We start from the raw sequence: 18,258 nt of genomic DNA on the forward strand, positions 1-18,258 counted from the left end.
TCTAGCGACAACTTCCTTGTCAAGCAGAGTAAATCGGTCAAAGATAGGCCCACTAAGCGGCCACAAAGTCTCAAGCTCACTTAAGGTATTAGCTGTAGGGGGCAGTTCCTGTCGAAGCACGGTGATTTTATCAGTGAAAAACTTCTGGAATGCCTTTGCTGTAAGAGCTGTGGTTGCTGGGTTTTGGACTAAGGGAGCCGGACTGGTCAAAGCACGAACGATTTTGAATACTTGAGCTGGGCGCGATCTAGCAGAGGCTATTAAGGAGGAATTGTAAGATTTTTTAGCGTCCTTGACGGCTGATTCGTAGGACCTGCGAAAAGCCTTGAACGCGGACAGTGACACCTCGTCGGGCTTCTGTCGCCACTGATGTTCCAGCCGCTTTTGTGCTTGCTTCATCGTCCGCAGCTCATTAGTGTACCAGGGGGAGCGATTCCGGTGAGGGCGAAGGAGGCGTCTGGGGGCAATCTCATCCAAGGCAGCCAACAAACTGACATTCCAGTTGTCGACTAGCTCATTGAGAGTGACGCACGCAGTTCCCAGGCCCTTAAGGGCATTCAAGAACCTAGAAGGTTCCATGAGTCTCCTAGGCCGAGCAAAGATTGGTGTGGCAAGATGGGGAGGGGGAGATGGAATCTCAATCAGGGCCTTCAGGACAGCGTGATCAGACCAGGGAACATCAATTACCGCAGATAGAGATGTTTGTACTCCGATATTAAAAATCAGGTCCAAGGTGTGGCCGGCCCGATGAGTAGGGTGAGTCTTGAGTAGTGAGAGGCCCAGAGCTTCAAAGGTTGGTACTAGGTCCTTAGTCACAGATGAAGATGGCAGTGCCTCGACATGTACATTAAAGTCACCCAAAACAATAAGTCTGGGGAACTTCAGGACCCAGTCTGCCACAAGATCTATTAAATTTAGCAGACTCTCTCCCGGAGACCCAGGCGTGCGGTAAACTACAAGAATGGCTAGGGATTCCCTGCTAGCCAGGACCACACCAACACACTCAATACCAGCTATCTTTGGAGTTGGAATAGCTTTGATGGTAAAATAATCACGGGAGAGTATTGCTACCCCTCCACCCCGACCCCCACTCCGTGGCTGTTGAAATATCTGGAAGCCTGGAGGTGTCAGTTCATGTGAGGGAATGTTATCACCCTCATGGATCCAGGTCTCTGTAATACAAACCAGGTCCGCTGCTTGATCGAGAATAAAGTCAGAGAGGGTAGCAGTTTTGTTGACAATAGACCTAGCATTGAATAATAGCAGGGACAGGAGGGGCGTTGGTAGCACTTTCTCGGCCGTATGCCTAGGGATGGAACGCAAGTTGGAAAGAGAACGAGTTTCCAATTTGCTCGATCTTACTCTGGCACTTGACCTAGGACCACTGTTATCATACTTGGGAATATCACGTAGGACAGATGAAGGCCGAATCTGTCGCTGACTTTGTCTCTTTTTAGAGACCAGCATGCTATCATTCTCATATATCCCTCTCCCGATGATTACTGGGATCGTCCTCCCAGTTCTGGGTTCGTCTGTAGTGTCAGTGAGGGGAAGTCCTAGGGAGGACGGAGGAAGACTAGTATGCAATGGAGTAATGGCTTCAAACGGTAGGAAAGAAAGGAGATTCAACTTGAACATTAGGAAAAACTTCCTGACAGTGAGAAAAAGGTGTTCAGCAATGGAACTCCTTTGGAGGCTTGCAAATAGAGGCTGGATGAGGGGGGTGGGGTGGGCTTTATATGTGATTTTCCTGCTTCCTGACAGAATGTGGTTGGACTGGATGGCCCACGAGGTCTCTTCCAACACTATGATTCTATAACAGCTCCATCATGCCTTATCGGCATGCCTAGTGAAACGGAAAATAACACTTTCAAACCAGGAACAGATTTCCTTTCTCAGAGGCTGATGGCCATCTGTGGGGAGTGATTTGATGGTGTACTATGATTTCTGTTCCTGGTTGATGAATGTTATTTCCTAATTGGTTCTGTCATAGAAACATGGCAAAATTTTATGACACTGCCAGAACTTTGTCTTTGCACAAGTGTCATGTCCCTGGCTGCAGAGCACCAATAACCTTACACAGAGGCCAGTCTCTATCTAATATCTTTATTAAAGAAATATATAAAATCAAATAAAACAAGTGAAGAATATAGTTCAGAAGCAGACCTTTCAGATGAGGTCAAATATAGTCCAGAAATGTATTGTCTAATATAAGATATTAGAGTTCAAAGTTTTAATCCACTTGACCGAAACACACACCTTGCCAAGCAATAGTGTGGGGAAATAACAGAGCCTTAGAGTCCAATGAAGCTTGACAACAAGGCTGGAAATAAACTTGATTCTTGACTAGATCCAAGACTGGAGGCAAGGTGAAACATGAAGCTTGAAGCAGGATCCGTGGTAAAAACGCAAGGCAGGGCAAGGCTTGAAGCTTGATCCGAGAAGCAAGGAACTGGGTTTACGAAGTCCACACACGATCTCTCTCCTGAAGGTGATCAATTGACTCCGCAAAGAATCCCTCGCGCCAAACACCTATATTGGGTCTCGTTTTCACGCCAACAGAACTCTTTCCCTAGAGAACGAGAAGCGAAACCCAACTCTGTCCAGATGTGTGACTCCTTAGAATTTCCCAAGGGAAGCAGGCCTAATCAGCCATTTGTTTGGCAGCGATGCATAAACTCCTCCGTTGGGCCTCCCTGACTCCCCTTTCTCTGGAATAAGATTCTTTTCTGGGAAACGGTGGGGAGTTCTGCCCAAGGCCTGTTTGGCTGAATTCTTGAGGGCAAACATCAACATCCTGCAGGTGAAGAGACTCCGGCTTTTGCTGAACCGGCGAAAACCCAATGTTTTCCTCTTCGTCTGCCACAATAGTACTAGGAACAGGACTACAAGGCCCATGAGTCCTCACAACAAGGGACATGATATGCACATTGCATTTTGCTGAGACACGCTGTCCACCAATTTCACGGAGTTTCAGCCACAAAAACAAAGTTTCCCAGGTAGAACAAGGACTTTTAAAGTAAAGACAACCCAAAGAAACAGGAAATAAGACTTTTCAAAGAAGGAACAGATTTCTGCAATTATTAAAAATAGTTTCTTATATAAGCTATGAAAATTTGCAAAAAATCAAGAGGATAAGGGAAATGTCCTGAAATTTGGTGAGATAGCAGGGATAGATATGTTCTATGACTGTACCAAATTTGATCAGGATAGCTAAAAAAATGAGGGTGAGAGAGTCCTGTAAACTTTCCTACAGTTCTGTTTTTCGCCACTGTGCATATGCACTGTCGTTAACGAATTAATTACGAACATTCCGAATTTTTGTAAAGTTTTGAAATTTTTTGTTCAAAAATTGGAAATGACTTTAGAAATGAAGCAGCAGTGCCCCCTACTCATGGACTGCACATGCCTATTGTGCACATGCCTATTGTGTATCCTATAGTGGTAAATTGGGCTGACATAGACTAACACAGTGATTCCCAAAGTGGGCACTACCGCCCCCTGGTGGGCGCTGCAGCGATCCAGGGGGGGCAGTGATGGCCACAGGTGCATTTGCCATATGCATTAATACATCTATCTTTCTGTTTAATTTTATTAAAATTTTAAAAACTTAATTTCCAGGGGGTGCTGAGTAATATTTTTTCTGAAAAGGGGGCGGTAGGCCAATAAGTCTGGGAACCACTGGATTAACAGAACCCACAAACAGCATAGTTCTCAGCACATGTCACTTGTATTTGGTGCCTGAAGATGGCTTCTGCTTATATGTACCCTCCCTTACCTGATCCATTCTGATTAAGAAGCAGTCGATGAAATCCCGAGGTGAGTTGGAGTCCAAAGTATCCCTGTGCTCCTTGGCTTCCTCCAAAACAAGTTCTGTGGATTTGACATGGTTTGCTATCATGTGGTGATGGGGCCCTGGAATCCATTCCATGAAGGCAGGGAAGGCATTGAAAAGCTAGAAGAAAAGGGGGGGGGCATTTGATACATGTTAAGAGGGGACAAGAGAGCCAGGGATAAATATTTAGAGGGGGTCACATTGAGGAAGGGGGTGAGCTTGTTTTCTGCTGCTCTAGAGATTGGGACTCAGTGGATTGAGGGATTGAACTATAGGAGAAGAGATTCCATCTAAATATTTGGAAGAACTTTCTGAGGGTCAGAGCTGTTCAAGAATGCAACATCCTGTCTCTGAGTGTGGTGGAGTCTCCTCTTTGGAGGTTTCGAAACACAAGCTGGCTGTTCATAGTCAGGGTGCTTTGACTGGGTATTTCTGCATGGTGGAGAGCTGGACTGGATGGCCCTCGGGATTTCTTCCAATTTTAGGAGTTTCAGATTGGAAACCAAGAATCATGGGACAAGGTGGATTCATGGCATCTCCCTCTCCTATTTATGCACTGACTACGTTTAGGTGGTAAGTGCCCAGGGTCCTGAATCTGCCCTCCTCCCTCTCTTTTATAGCATTGTCATTGATGAGAATGATGAGGATGATTAGGTTTATTTATGCCCCACCTTTTCTCTCCACAATGGACACTCAATGCGACTTATATTAAAAGCATTTCAATTAAATTTAAAATAAAAAAACCATACAAACATTCAAATAGAATTAAAAATCAATGGTATTAATTAAACATTAAAAACTGATTTTGCTCTTTGGATGGTTAGACTGTAAACTCTGGAACCAGTTTGAGGTCCAAATAGAGACCACAGAGTCCAGTCCCCAAACCAGTTCCAGGATATGCAGTACTACTCATGGCTTGCCAGCCTTGGAGAATGCATTTGTCAACTTCCCCTTCGGAATATGAATGTGCAAATCAACAGAGGACTCTCGGTGTCCACACGGCTAGTCACATTCTATGGAGACGATTTCTCTGTGTGATGTGTAGTGTACTATACTGGAGTGCTTTGATGAGTTTCCTGTCGAACTTTCCTCTGGCTTTGCTTGTTTTCAATTTACAGGCTTAAAGCATGCTGCAGTGCACTGTTGCTGTGCGCATAGTGAAGCCACCATGTTTTGAAGATAACCTGCAGTTGTAGTAAACTATCAGTGCAAATGAGGCCTTCAGGAGAAATATCATGCCACAAGCAATGAGATAAAAGGGCCTACTTGTCCCCAAAAGGAGGTAAAAATCTCAACGTTTTCAACATTCATGGTGATCAAGGTTTGAAACATCTTGTCGTCATATCCATAGTGCTTTCCAAAGATGATGGAACAGATGACATTGGAGGCAGCACTGGCGAGGAGGTGGTGTGGGTCAAAGGGTTGGCCTGGAAGGACCAAAAAAAAAAAAAGCACAGTCTTATCTCAGTCCATCTCTTAGGTAATCAGTCCAGTTTGACCCAATATGGAAACTCTTCTTCTGTTCCTGTTTCTGCCCAACCAGGACCAACCAGGAAAGCCATGCTTGCCCAAGTTCTCGCCAACGTTTTAAAGATGTAGAACATCTGAGCATCTGGGCTTAGAATATCTGAAGCCCAAGCCTCCCAGAAAAGACCAAGCCACAGAATGTTGAACCTCCAGATGGGAAATTCTGGGACTCTGGGTGAGCAGGAGGGGAAGTCCCTAACCCTATGCATGGGAAACCCTCTACCTAGAAGGACTATAAAACTGAGAGGCATGCAAGAGTTTGAATTGAGAGCCTTTCACCAAGACATTGCAAGAGGAATTTCCTGGAAAAACCTAAGAATAAGCCAATGGGGGTGCAGATGGGCAAATAGAGTCCACTTACCCTTTGTGTCATGGAATTTTTCCAGGAGATATTGAATTTCCTTTTGGATCCTCTCCTCAATGCTCCTCTTCCCCATCCCAAAGGTGCGGAAGGTAGTCAAGGTAAATTGCCGGAGCTGCTCCCATGTCTTCCCATTGCTGAAGGCCATCCCTGGAACAGATGAAGGAAGATGTCATGACCTCTTTTCCTGGTGTTGTGGGGAATCTTGCAAGTAGGTAAAGCCTTGATCAGTAGCACACCTGAAGCTAGGAGAGCTGACCAGGTCTCCATGGAAACAGGGCAGGTGCCGGGAAGGGGAGGGCCAGGGCCAGGGATGTGAGGTGGGGAGAGGGAAGACAACTTTCAGGTGGAACTTGGCTTTGTAAGCGGACTGTATGTTTGAGAAATAAAAGCCTTCCAGTCTGCCTGTGAGGTGATTTTGTCTCTAGAGAGCTGCAGGGCAGGACATAAAGTTCCATTTCCGAAACACACCTCTTCCTGGGGATCCAGTGAGAGGAAATTTCCTATCGGAGGAGGAAGCAGGCCACAAGCCAGGTAATATGAGTCCCGAGGAGACGTCTCCACAGGGGACTGAGGGCTGAGCCGAGGAGTCTGCAGAAGGCATTTCGCTGTGGGAAGATGAACTTGGAGCAGCACTGGGAGGAAAGGAGTCACTGTTCGGAGGAGAGCTCAGAGTTAAGTTTAATGGGAAGCCGAATCAGTCATACTAACTCACAAATGTGAGACATTATATTCAGGACTATGGTCCAACATTTCCATCTGAGGACGCTAACGTGCATGCGATGGGCTCCAATTTAAAGGGGCCTGCTGCTGACTGGCTAGTACAGCTATATGAAGTGGGGGGCTTTGCCTGTGTCTTCTTCCCTCCCTCTGAGGCAAGGGCAGTGGGAATAATTTTACTAGTTTATTTGCCAGAAGGTCGTGGGGGACTTTGTCGAAGGCCTTACTGAAATCCAGGTACGCTACATCCACAGCATTCCCTGTATCGACCCAACTCGTAACTCTATCGAAAAAAGAGATCAGATTAGTCTGGCATGACTTGTTTTTGGTAAATCCGTGTTGACTATTAGCAATGACCGCATTTGTTTCTAAGTGTTCGCAGACCACTTCCTTGATGATCTTTTCCAGAATCTTGCCTGGTATCGATGTGAGGCTGACCGGACGGTAATTGTTTAGGTCGTTCTTTTTTCCCTTCTTGAAGATAGGGACCACATTCGCCCTCCTCCAATCTGCTGGGACTTCTCCCGTTCTCCAAGAACTCTCAAAGATAATTGCTAGTGGTTCTGAAATAACTTCCGCTAATTCCTTCAATACTCTTGGATGTAGCTGATCTGGCCCTGGGGACTTGAATTCGTTTAGAGAGGCCAGGTGTTCCTGGACAACTTGTTTCCCTATTTGGGGTTGGATTCCCCCCAATCCTTCGTCCATTCCATGTTGCTGAGGTTGAAGATGGCTTTCTTTTTGTGAGAAGACCGAGGCAAAGAAGGCATTGAGCAGTTCTGCCTTTTCCCTGTCCCCTGTCGCCATCACCCCATCTTCTCCTTGCAGAGGCCCTATCGCCTCCTTTTTCTTCCTTTTTCTACCAACGTAAGCAAAAAAGCCTTTTTTGTTGTTTTTTATGTCCCTGGCAAGCCTGAGCTCATTTTGTGCTTTAGCCTTGTGAACCTTTTCCCTACAGGTGTTGGCTATACGTTTGAATTCTTCTTTGGTGATTTCTCCCCTTTTCCACTTCTTGTGCATGTCACTTTTGAGCTTTAGCTCAGTTAGAAGTTCTTTGGACATCCATTCTGGCTTCTTTGAACTTTGGTGACACTTTATTGTTTGGCCATTAGGCATATTTATGCCCTCACTTTCAGTGATTTTTCCTTTCTCCAATGCCATTGTCGAACATTTGTCCAAACCAAACTCCATGTTGATATCAGTGCTAAAAATTTGGACAGTGTTAGTCAGAGACTGGATTTCAGTTTCCGTTTTCCCATACAGCTTCAGGTCATCCATATACATCAGATACAAAATTTTGTGAGATTTTTTAGATGTTTGATATTTTGTCAATCAATAACTGATCTTTTGTGCCCCTGCTTTTTCATTTGTTGCTTTTCTTTTCTTCTGGCAAGATGTTTTTTATGCTCCTTTTGCTGGATTCTTTTGCATCAGGTATGTACTTCCAGTTGTTAGCCATTCACTGATACTTCCTTTCTGCAGCATCTCATTGAATTATTGGGCCATTTTTCCATGTAAACTAATCAGATATTTGAGCCAAAATCCATGAAGTTGATCACTACCAGGTGATGTCCAGTTCTTGACTTTTTGCACTCGTTTGCTGATCAATTCAGTTGTTATTTCCATCTGGTCCATTTTGTTCTGTGAGAATTTTCCTTCAAACTCCTTTATCCACCCATCATTTTTGTTGTAGTTATTATTATTTTCCCAAAGCTCTTTCAAGAACTTTGTTTTTGCAGTTTTCTCTGGCTTTATGGTTACTGTGTCTGTTGTTTGGTTCAGACTCTGGTAGAACCGTCTTTAGTCTGATTGAAACAGTTGATTTTGTCTGTACTGGATGATTCTGGCTTCTTCTTCTTCTTCTTCTTCTTCTTTGTAGAGGACTGACATGAAACCATGGAAAATAAGAGTCTGCAATGAGATCTTTATCTCCAACCCAAATATTGCAGGACCCATGTATGTTTGTGTGCCAATTTCAATGATGAGCATCCATTAAATTCAAAAGAGCATATATCAGCTGTCAAGACAGAACGCCACCAGATAAAGTTCAACACAGTTTATTAAAGTTACAGAACTAAAAAGTGCCTGTATGAAACAAAGGGCTAGGCAAACACTTGCCTTTAGTGTAAAAGATACACAAAAAAGACTCCGCTGATACTAAAAGTAGTTCAAAAGATAAACCGGATTAAACAGGAGTTTAATAATAATAATAATAATAATAAAACTTTATTTATACCCCGCCACCATCTCCCCAATGGGGACTCGGGGCGGCTAACATGGGGCCATGCCCAGAGCAATACAACATAATAAAATATAAGAACAACATATCATAACACCATTTAAAATACAATAAATAATAATAAACAGAACATCAAGAAATCAAAAAAGAAAAAAAAAACAATAAATCAAGGGCAGGCCGCTTGAACACAAAGATAAAACCCGGAGTGAGAGGGACAGAGAAGTACTCCACTATGGGCAGGGACATTTGGAAGGGGTAATCTAGAGGATAGATGTTCGGAGGGGAGTAATACGGAGATATATGACAGACATTACTCACCGAAAGCACAATGGAAGAGCCATGTTTTTAATTCTCTCCTAAAAGCTAACAGAGTGGGAGCTTGCCTTATTTCAGTGGGAAGTGAGTTCCACAGTCGGGGGGCCACAGCAGAGAAGGCCCTCTCCCTTGTACTTACAAGGCGAGCCTGGGATATAGGCAATGGTGATAACAGGGCCTCTCCGGATGATCGCAAGGAACGGGCAGGTTTATGGAAGGAGATACGATCACGGAGGTAGGTGGGTCCCAAACCGTTCAGGGCTTTATAGATGATGGTCTGCACCTTGAATTGGGACCGGAAGATGAACGGCAGCCAGTGGAGCTCCTTAAACAAGGGAGTGGATCTCTCCCTGTAATTTGCCCCCGTTATTAATCTGGCTGCCGAGCGTTGGACCAGTTGTAATTTCCGGGCCGTCTTCAAGGGAAGCCCCACGTAGAGTGCATTACAGTAGTCCAGTCTGGAGGTAACTAGGGCATGGACCACCGTGGTCAAGTCAGACTTCACGAGGTATGGTCGCAGTTGGCGCACAAGTTTGAGTTGTGCGAAAGCCCTCCCGGCCACCGCCGACACCTGAGCCTCAAGCGTCAACGCTGAATCCAGGAGGACCCCCAAACTGCGGACCTGTGATTTCAGGGGGAGTGCAACCCCGTCCAGCACAGGTTGCCACCCAATACCCCGATCCGACGCACGATTGACCAGGAGGGCCTCTGTCTTGTCAGGATTGATCCTCAGCTTGTTCCTCCTCATCCAGTCCGCCACAGCGGCCAGGCACTGGTTCAGCACCCGAGGGGCTTCCTTGGAGTCAGGTGGAAAGGAGTAGTGGATTTGCGTGTCATCTGCGTAGAGATGGCAACACCCTCCAAAACTCCGGATGACCTCTCCCAGCGGTTTCATGTAGATGTTAAATAGCATGGGGGATAAAATAGACCCCTGCGGAACCCCACAGGTCAATGGCCAGGGGTCTGAGCAGGTGTCCCCCAGCTTCACCATCTGGGAACGACCCTCCAGGAAGGACTGGAGCCACAGCAGAACCGTGCCCCCGAGCCCCATCCCGGAGAGCCTCCCCAGAAGGATACCATGGTCGATGGTATCGAAAGCCGCTGAGATATCCAGGAGAACCAGCAGGGTCACACTCCCCCTGTCCAGCTCCCTGCGGAGGTCATCCACCAAGGCGACCAAAGCCATCTCGGTACTGTGCCCAGGCCTGAAGCCAGACTGCGAGCGGTCCAGAAAATCAGTGTCATCGAGGAACTCCTGGAGCTGCGTGGCAACCACCCGCTCCAGAACCTTGCCCAAAAATGGAAGGTTGGAGATTGGTCTGTAATTGTCACAAACCAATGGGTCTAGCGAGGTCTTTTTTAGCAACGGTTTTACCATCGCTTGCTTAAAACAGGATGGAAATGACCCCTGACCCAAGGAGGCATTTATTATGGCCACAAACCACTCCAACAGCCCATCTTTGGCCAGTTTAACCAACCAAGAGGGACAAGGATCCAGAGCACAAGTGGTCGCCCTCACAGACCCAAGAATCCCCTCCACGTCATCAGGAAGAACAAGCCGGAAAGAATCCCATAAGATGGAACCGACAGGTGCCTCGGTTACCTCCGCTGAAACCACAGTCAAGCTGGAGTCCAACTCATGACGTATCTGAGCAACTTTGCCTGCGAAATGGTGTGCGAAATCGCTACACCGAGTTGCCAAGTCATCGGGAAGCTCCTGGGCCTCAGGAGGCCGCAGGAGCTCTCCAACAACTCGGAACAACTCCGATGGCCTATTGGCTGCAGACGCTATGCGGGCAGTCGTGAAAGCTTTCCTGGCTGCTCGCAGAGCCACGGAGTAAGCCTTAATAGAGGCTTTAGCCTGTGCTTGGTCGGACACATCCTGAGATTTCCTCCAGATGCACTCTAGTCCCCTCCTCGTACGCTTCATCACGGCCAGCTCCTCAGTGAACCAAGGAGTCGACGTGACTCTACGCAGCGAAAGGGGACGTTCGGGAGCGATCGTGTCAAGTGCCCTTGCCAACTCGCTGTTATAACGATCAGCCAGGACATCAACAGGATCGCCAGTCTCCAGAACAGGAAGATCCCCAAGAGACCTCAGGAGTCCATCCGGATCCATCAGCCTCCTGGGGCGGACCATCTTAATGGGTCCACCACCCCTGCGGAGGTTAGAAGCCACGGCGAAACTTAAACAGATCAGATGATGGTCAGACCATGACAATGGAAGAATATTTTGCTCTTCCACTCTGACTGTCCCACTGTCCACAATAAAAACCAGGTCCAACGTGTGTCCCGCCTGATGTGTGGGCCCAGATATAACTTGAGTCAGCCCCATGGTCGTCATGGCAACCATGAAATCCTGAGCTGCACCTGTTAATGTGGTCTCGGCATGGATGTTAAAGTCTCCCAAAACTATGAGTTGTTGGGAGACCAAGGCCGCATTAGAGACCACTTCTGCTAGCTCACGCAGGGAGACTGCTGGGTCGCGGGGTGGACGGTACACCAACAGAATCCCCAAGCTGTCTCGGGCTCCCACCTTCAGCAGGACACATTCAAACCCCATAGATTGTGGAACGGTGCATCTGATCAGGGCGATAGACTGCCGGAAGATCACCGCAACTCCACCTCCCCGCCCCTCCACCCTGGCCTGCTGATGGACCCCGAAACCCGGTGGACACAGCTGGGTGAGATTCACCCCACCCGGTTCATCCAACCAAGTCTCGGTAATACATGCCAGATCCGCCCCCTCATCCAGGATCAAATCCTGGATGATAGCTGTCTTACCATTGACGGATCTGGCATTCAGAAGCAGGACCTTAAGGTTGAGGGGTCTGTCCTGGAGACTACCACACCTATTCCTCTCCAGGGTCGCAATAACTCTGTTGCGCTTCTCCCTGGGTTGTTGGTGACCGTTCTTCCTTCTCCCCCACACCACCTCAATGGGCCCCCCCACGTGAGAACCCTCCTCCTCCTGAGGAATCCGGGTTAAACAGAAAATGCTTACTCCAGCCAGGCAATTTAAACAAACAAAAGTTGACAAACAAGGATTCAAAGAAACATAAGTAGCTGGCAGCAGATTCCTCTCTGCTACTTGAAAGCTGCAAATGAGTAACTAAGGTTGTTACTCCTCCGTGCAACAAACGAAATCCGGATCCAGGCACTTCAATCGGGATAGCAACGGTCAGCAGGGTCCCAGTCCGGTCCGAGGTCGAAAGCCAGGTACAGATGTCTTTGGTTCACCAATTCCACCGAAAGCCACAGAAGGGGTAGTCCGAGGTCGTAGTCAGTCAGTCAGTCCAGCGTCAATCCAGAATAGGCAATTAATGTCTGTCAAGAAGACGACGGGGGTCCAAGCTAATAAGATTAAACACAGGTTGCACAACAAAAGCCCACACAGTTCCTCCCGCCGTCTATGCCCAGTGTCTTTGGTAACTTACGTATTCAGCAAACGAAACACACCCGTCTTCAGGAAATTCCCAACAAGAGCCCAAGCGTTCGTCCAGATTACCTTGCCCAACGCAATTAGCCCTGGATTCTAAACCCCATTTTATGCCAGTTACAACTCCTCATCGCTGTCAGCTGTTACCCTAATTCCAGGTGCCTCATCATCATCATCCTCATCAGAGCTAACACACCTTTGACTACGCCCCACAGCATCCCCAGCTGTGGATCCCGTTCCATCCCTCCAGCTTGTCCACGGGTCCGATCCTGCAACCCGCCAGTCGCCTCCCACACTAGTATTGCCGGTGACACCCAAATCCTCCCTCACACGAGTCCATTCCATGTCATCCTCCTCTGAGCTAACCACCTCTTCCTCCATTCCCTCGGTAAAACCCTCAAAGGAGTCTTCGTCTGTTGGTTCTGCAAATAAGTCCCGCAGCCGTTTCCTTTCTCGCTCCTCAAGAGAGTCTGACTCTCGAGGAGTCTTACGACCACGTCTCCCAGTAGCGGAGCCATAAGGCTCAACCATAACATCAGCTTAGGTGCGATACATCTGCAGCCTAACTGAGAGGTATAAGGCAATACTCCAAACATTGGACTTATTCATAAAAGATCTGCCATTGTCTTTGTTTTTGTGGCTCAGACAGTGGGACTTGCCCAAGATCACTTAGTGGGTTTCCATGACTAAAAGGCAATTTTGATCCCGATCCTAACTGCAATAGATACATCAGAATTACATACCTCCTCCTTTGCTGAGTTTATCTGTCAATGGTATTTTTGCCCTGACAGAAAAGTCATTGCCCTGGTCAATCAACGCTTCTTTGATGGCCTCATAGCTGTTCAGCACCACAACAGGCTCCATCCCCAAATAAAGTGTAAACACTGGGCCATACGTCTCACTTATCTGAGGAAAAACAAGAAAGAGACAGGTGGATATGAACACATCATGCTGTAAGAAGACAGAGGCGAAGTGAAATTTGGAAAAGCTCCTAGTTGAGATGGTTTCATTATGATTTCTTGTAAGACTGTTCAGAAGCAGCAACTGGTCCAATGAGCATCCGTCAGATTGATCACCAGAGCTGTGTACATGGAGCATACAACCCCCCTGTTGCACCAGCTCCACTGGCTGCCAATCTGCTACTGAGCACAATTCAAAGTGCTGGCTTTAACCTATAAAGCCCTAAACGGTTCTGGCCCAGCTTACCTGTCCGAACGTATCTCCCTCTATGAACAATCTCAGAGTTTAAGATCATCTGGAGAGGCCCTGCTCTTAGCTCCGCCTTCTTTGCAGTCACGATTGGTGGAGACAAGAGACAGAGCCTTCTCAGTGGTGGCCCATCGGCTATGGAACTCCCTCCCCAGAGAGATCAGATCAGCCCCCTCCTTTTGCAAAAAAGTGAAGATTTGGCTCTTTGACCAAGCCTTCAAACATCTAGTGCAATAATACGAAAGACGTATAACTTTTATAACATAAAATTACCTATGGAATGACCTTAGACTACGCCTATGGATTAAGCAATTTTAACTCGTGTGGACTCAAATGCTTTTAATTTTTTTAATGGTACGGTTATTTTAAATGTACTATGTTTTTAATGGCATTGCCTATGTTGTGAAGCTGCCTTGACTCCGCTCCGGGGTTGAGAAAGGCAGGATAAAAGAGCTGTAAATCAATATATATATATATATATATATATATATATATATATATATATATATATTAGGCTTGATCGATCCACGAAAAATTTGATTCTAAACTCGTTTCAAAACTAGAGGGGGGCAGCTTTTCGTTTCTGATGGTATTTCCGAATTTGGCCCCCCAAAAAATTCGAAATTAACGAAAATTCGTTATTTTCTAAATTAATTCGTTAATGGCGGACGCGCATGCGCAATTCCCAAAAACAGCACAGAGGGAGAGGACTTTACAGGACTCTCCCACCCTCATTTTTGAGTGATCTTCTTCCAACTTAGTACAGTGGTAGAACACATTTAACACTGATAGCTCACCAAAATTTGGAACGTTTCCCTTATCCTCTGATTTTTGGCGAATTTTCATAGCTTTTATAATAAACCATTTTTTAATAATTGCAGAAATCTGTTCCTGGTTTGAAAGTCTTATTTCCTGTTAAATTGGGTTGTCTTTACTGTGAAAGTCATTGTTCTACTTCAGAAACTTTGTTTTTGTGGCTGAAACTTTGTTAAATTGGTGTGTGTGTGATATATACTGTGTATATAGTCCCTGCATAATGTGTGTGTGTGTGTGTGTGTGTGTGTATATAGGTAAAGGTAAAGGTATCCCTTGACGTTAAGTTCAGTCATGTCTGACTCTGGGGGTTGGTGCTCATCTCCATTTCTAAGCCCAAGAGCCAGTGTTGTCCATAGACACCTCCAAGGTCATGTGGCCGGCATGACTACATGGAGTGCCATTACCTTCCCGCCAGAGCGGTACCTATTGATCTACTCACATTGGCATGTTTTCAAGCTGCTAGGTTGGCAGAAGCTGGAGCTAACAGCGGGCACTCACTCTGCTCCCGGGATTTGAACCTGGGACCTTTCGGTCTGCAAGTTCAGCAGCTCAGTGCTTTAACACACTTCGCCATCAGGGCTCATGTATATATAATATACATACACATACACACAATGTGGAGAATATGTGGAAAGGTAGATAGATAGATAAGTTGGGAGCCACAGCGAAGGCACCTTCCTGGGAGCAAGGTCTAATAATAATAATAATAATAATAATAATAATAATAATAATAATAAAAAATCCCTTACAATATCCAAGATGGCTCACTGCTACAGAATCTTGGGAGGTTTAGTTTGATATGGTACCATTATTGGCAGAGAAAGCTAAGCTGTAGGAGTTGAAATCCAATCATTTATCCTCCCTATAGAATCAATTTTATATGCATTTTTAGCTACAGAAAAGCTAAAATCAGGACAGTAAAAGAACAACACCCAGAAAATGGGAATTCCAGACAGGAAACAATCAGGGCCAGCTAATACCTCCCAACAAAGGATTCCCCCAGGTAGGAAGCAGCCAGGCTTTGAAGCTGCAAGGCTATTCAATGCTAATCAAGGTGACCAATTGCAACATTCACACTTGCCTCCCACAGACAAGAGTTCTTTCTCCCACCCTGGACCTTCCACAGATATATAAACCCCACTTGCCTAGCTTCGCACAGACGTCAAAACCTCACCGCCGGGCCCCTCTCTGTCTCTCTCGGTCTCTCCATTCCCGGCTCCATCCGCCGCCTTCCCGCCTCACAGAGAGACACCAGGCCTGAGCTGAGGCGAGGCGGCGGCGGCGGCCATTTCCCCCCTCCGTCTTCCTCCTCCTCCTCGGCCTCCTTCCCCCTCGCCCCCTCCCATTGGCTGAGCCCGTGACGCCCCTTTTGCTGAGGGGCAAAAGGAAAGGGCCTGAATGGTGGGAGTTTGGGTGATTTGCAAAAGCTTTTTTTTCCTAACGAAAAAAACGACGACATAACGAAAAACGGCCTCTCGCGATTCGAAACCACGATATCCAGACGTGTGGACAACCAATGCTTCAAAATTGCTTCAAAACAAACGAAAATAACGAATTAATAACGGTTAACGGGGAAAACGAATTATTTGAGCAAGCCTAATATATATATATAAAAGCTGTGCCCGGCCACGCATTGCTGTGGCGAAGTCTGGTGGTCTGGGAAATAAAGTATTGAGGAATTGGTGGTAGTTAAGGTCAAGGGTAAAGGTTTTCCCCTGACATTAAGTCAGTCATGTCTGACTCTGGGGGTTGGTGCTCATCTCCATTTCTAAGCCGAAGAGTAGGCGTTGTCCGTAGACTCCTCCAAGGTCATGTGGGATGACTGCATGGAGCGCCGTTACCTTCCCGCCGGAGCAGTACCTATTGATGCACTCACATTTGCATTTTTTTGAACTTTAGGTTTGGCAGAAGCTGGGGCTAACAGTGGGGGCTCTCTCCGCTCCTCCAATTCAAACCTGTGGCCTTTGGGTCCAGAAGTTCACCAGCTCAGTGCTTTAACACGCTGTGCCATCAGGGGATATTATTTCCTAAAGGTTGTGAATATACAATATTTCTGACTGGTTTTTTTTTTTGGTCTGTTGGAGGCAAGTAAGAATGCTACAATTAGAAAAAATGATTAGGATGTAATGGCCTTGCAGATTTAAAGCCTGGCTGTTTCCTCCGAGTGAATTTTTTGTTGGGAGGTGTTAGCTGGCCCTGATTGTTTCCTGTCTGGAATTCCCTTGTTTTCAGAGTGGTGTTGTTTGTGATATTTTATGTGCTTCTACTGTCTGTGGCCCTGAGAAAACAGAGGGCTTGCCAGACTTTGATGATGCGAATACTTTGTTGGGAGGTGTTAGCTGGCCCTGATTGTTTCCTGTGTGGAATTCCCCTGTTTTCAGAGTGTTGTTCTTTATTTAGTGTTCTGATTTTAGAGATTGTATTGTTCTGTTTATTATACCACATTAATTTTTATATATTCTGATTTTAGTGTTTTTGAATACTTGGAGCCAAATTGTATTCATTTTCAAGGTTGACCGCAACACAATAATAATAATAATAATAATAATAATAATAATAATAATAATAATAGTAATATTAATGACTTTGGTAATACACAGTGCTTCACTGCCTTCGCAGCTTCCTTTCTGGAAGAATCCTTTCTTGGGAGGTGTTAGCTGGCCCTGATCGTTTCCTTTGTGGAATTTCCAATTTTCCTGCTTTCAGACTGTTGATCTTTATTTACTGTCCTTGTTTTAGAAATTATATTGTTCTGCATTATTCGATCCCAGTAATTATTTCATATTAAAGTAGAATCTCACATATCCAACATTCGCTTATACAATGTTCTGGATTATCCAACGCAGCCTGCCTTTTCATAATCAATGTTTTTGTAGTCAGTGTTTTAAATTCATTGTGATATTTTAGTGGTAAATTTGTAAATACAGTACAGTCGAGTCTCACTTAACCAACATAAACGGGCTGGCAGAATGTTGGATCAGCGAATATGTTGGATAATAAGGAGGCATTAAGGAAAAGACTATTAAACAACAAATTAGGTTATGATTTTACAAATTAAGCACCAAAACATCATATTATACAACAAATTTGACAGAAAAAGTAGTTCCATACGCAGTAATGCTATGTAGTAATTACAGTCGAGTCTCACTTATCCAAAGTTCTGGATTATCCAACGCATTTTTGTAGTCAATGCTTTCAATATATCGTGATATTTTGGTGCTAAATTAATAAATACAGTAATTACTGTATATCGTTACAGTATAACGATTACCTAATTTGATGTCGGCTTTTCCTGAATCCCTTCTTATTATCCAACATATTCACTTATCCTGCTAGCCTGTTTATGTTGAGAGTCTACTGTATATTGATTATCTTATATTATCTGCTTAGAACTGGATTATATGAGGCCCCTTCTTCACAGCTGTATAAAATGCACACTGGATTATATGGTAGTGTGGAGCCAAGATAATCCAGTGCAAAACAGATAATATAAGATTATAAATGGGATATAGCTGTGTGGAAGGGCCTTGAGTCTACACTGCCATATAATCCAGTGCAAATTAGATAATCTGTGGAAGAAGCGTAAGTGAGGCCTAAATCTGCCTGTCCCCTAACTGAACCCTGGCTGTCCCTTGGCTGGCAGGCTGGTTTCTAGGAAACCAAGTGGGCAGAGATTAGCCCTCTAAACTGGCAGCAATTGGATAAAAACAATTATTGCTCTCCCTCTAATTAGGACTTTATTTTGTTGTGGAATTTCGTTTGGACGCGGGTGAAGAAAGCAGACTGACAGCAGAAGT

General features: G+C 45.5%; 1 protein-coding gene across 1 annotated transcript in view; it reads right to left on the minus strand.

Moving 5' to 3' along the window:
* Positions 1–18,258, minus strand: part of LOC100564865 (cytochrome P450 2C31) — a 52,873-nt gene that overhangs the window by 23,973 nt on the left and 10,642 nt on the right. Inside the window, exons 2-5 of the mRNA XM_062968742.1 lie at positions 13,180–13,342; positions 5,724–5,873; positions 5,102–5,262; positions 3,779–3,955 (exon numbers count right to left, since the gene is read on the minus strand). Of these exons, the coding sequence (XP_062824812.1) occupies positions 3,779–3,955; positions 5,102–5,262; positions 5,724–5,873; positions 13,180–13,342 (651 nt within the window). The remainder of the gene's footprint in view (positions 1–3,778; positions 3,956–5,101; positions 5,263–5,723; positions 5,874–13,179; positions 13,343–18,258) is intronic.

Source organism: Anolis carolinensis, chromosome 1, assembly GCF_035594765.1.
Source record: "Anolis carolinensis isolate JA03-04 chromosome 1, rAnoCar3.1.pri, whole genome shotgun sequence".
Classification (NCBI taxonomy): Eukaryota; Metazoa; Chordata; class Lepidosauria; order Squamata; family Dactyloidae; genus Anolis; species Anolis carolinensis.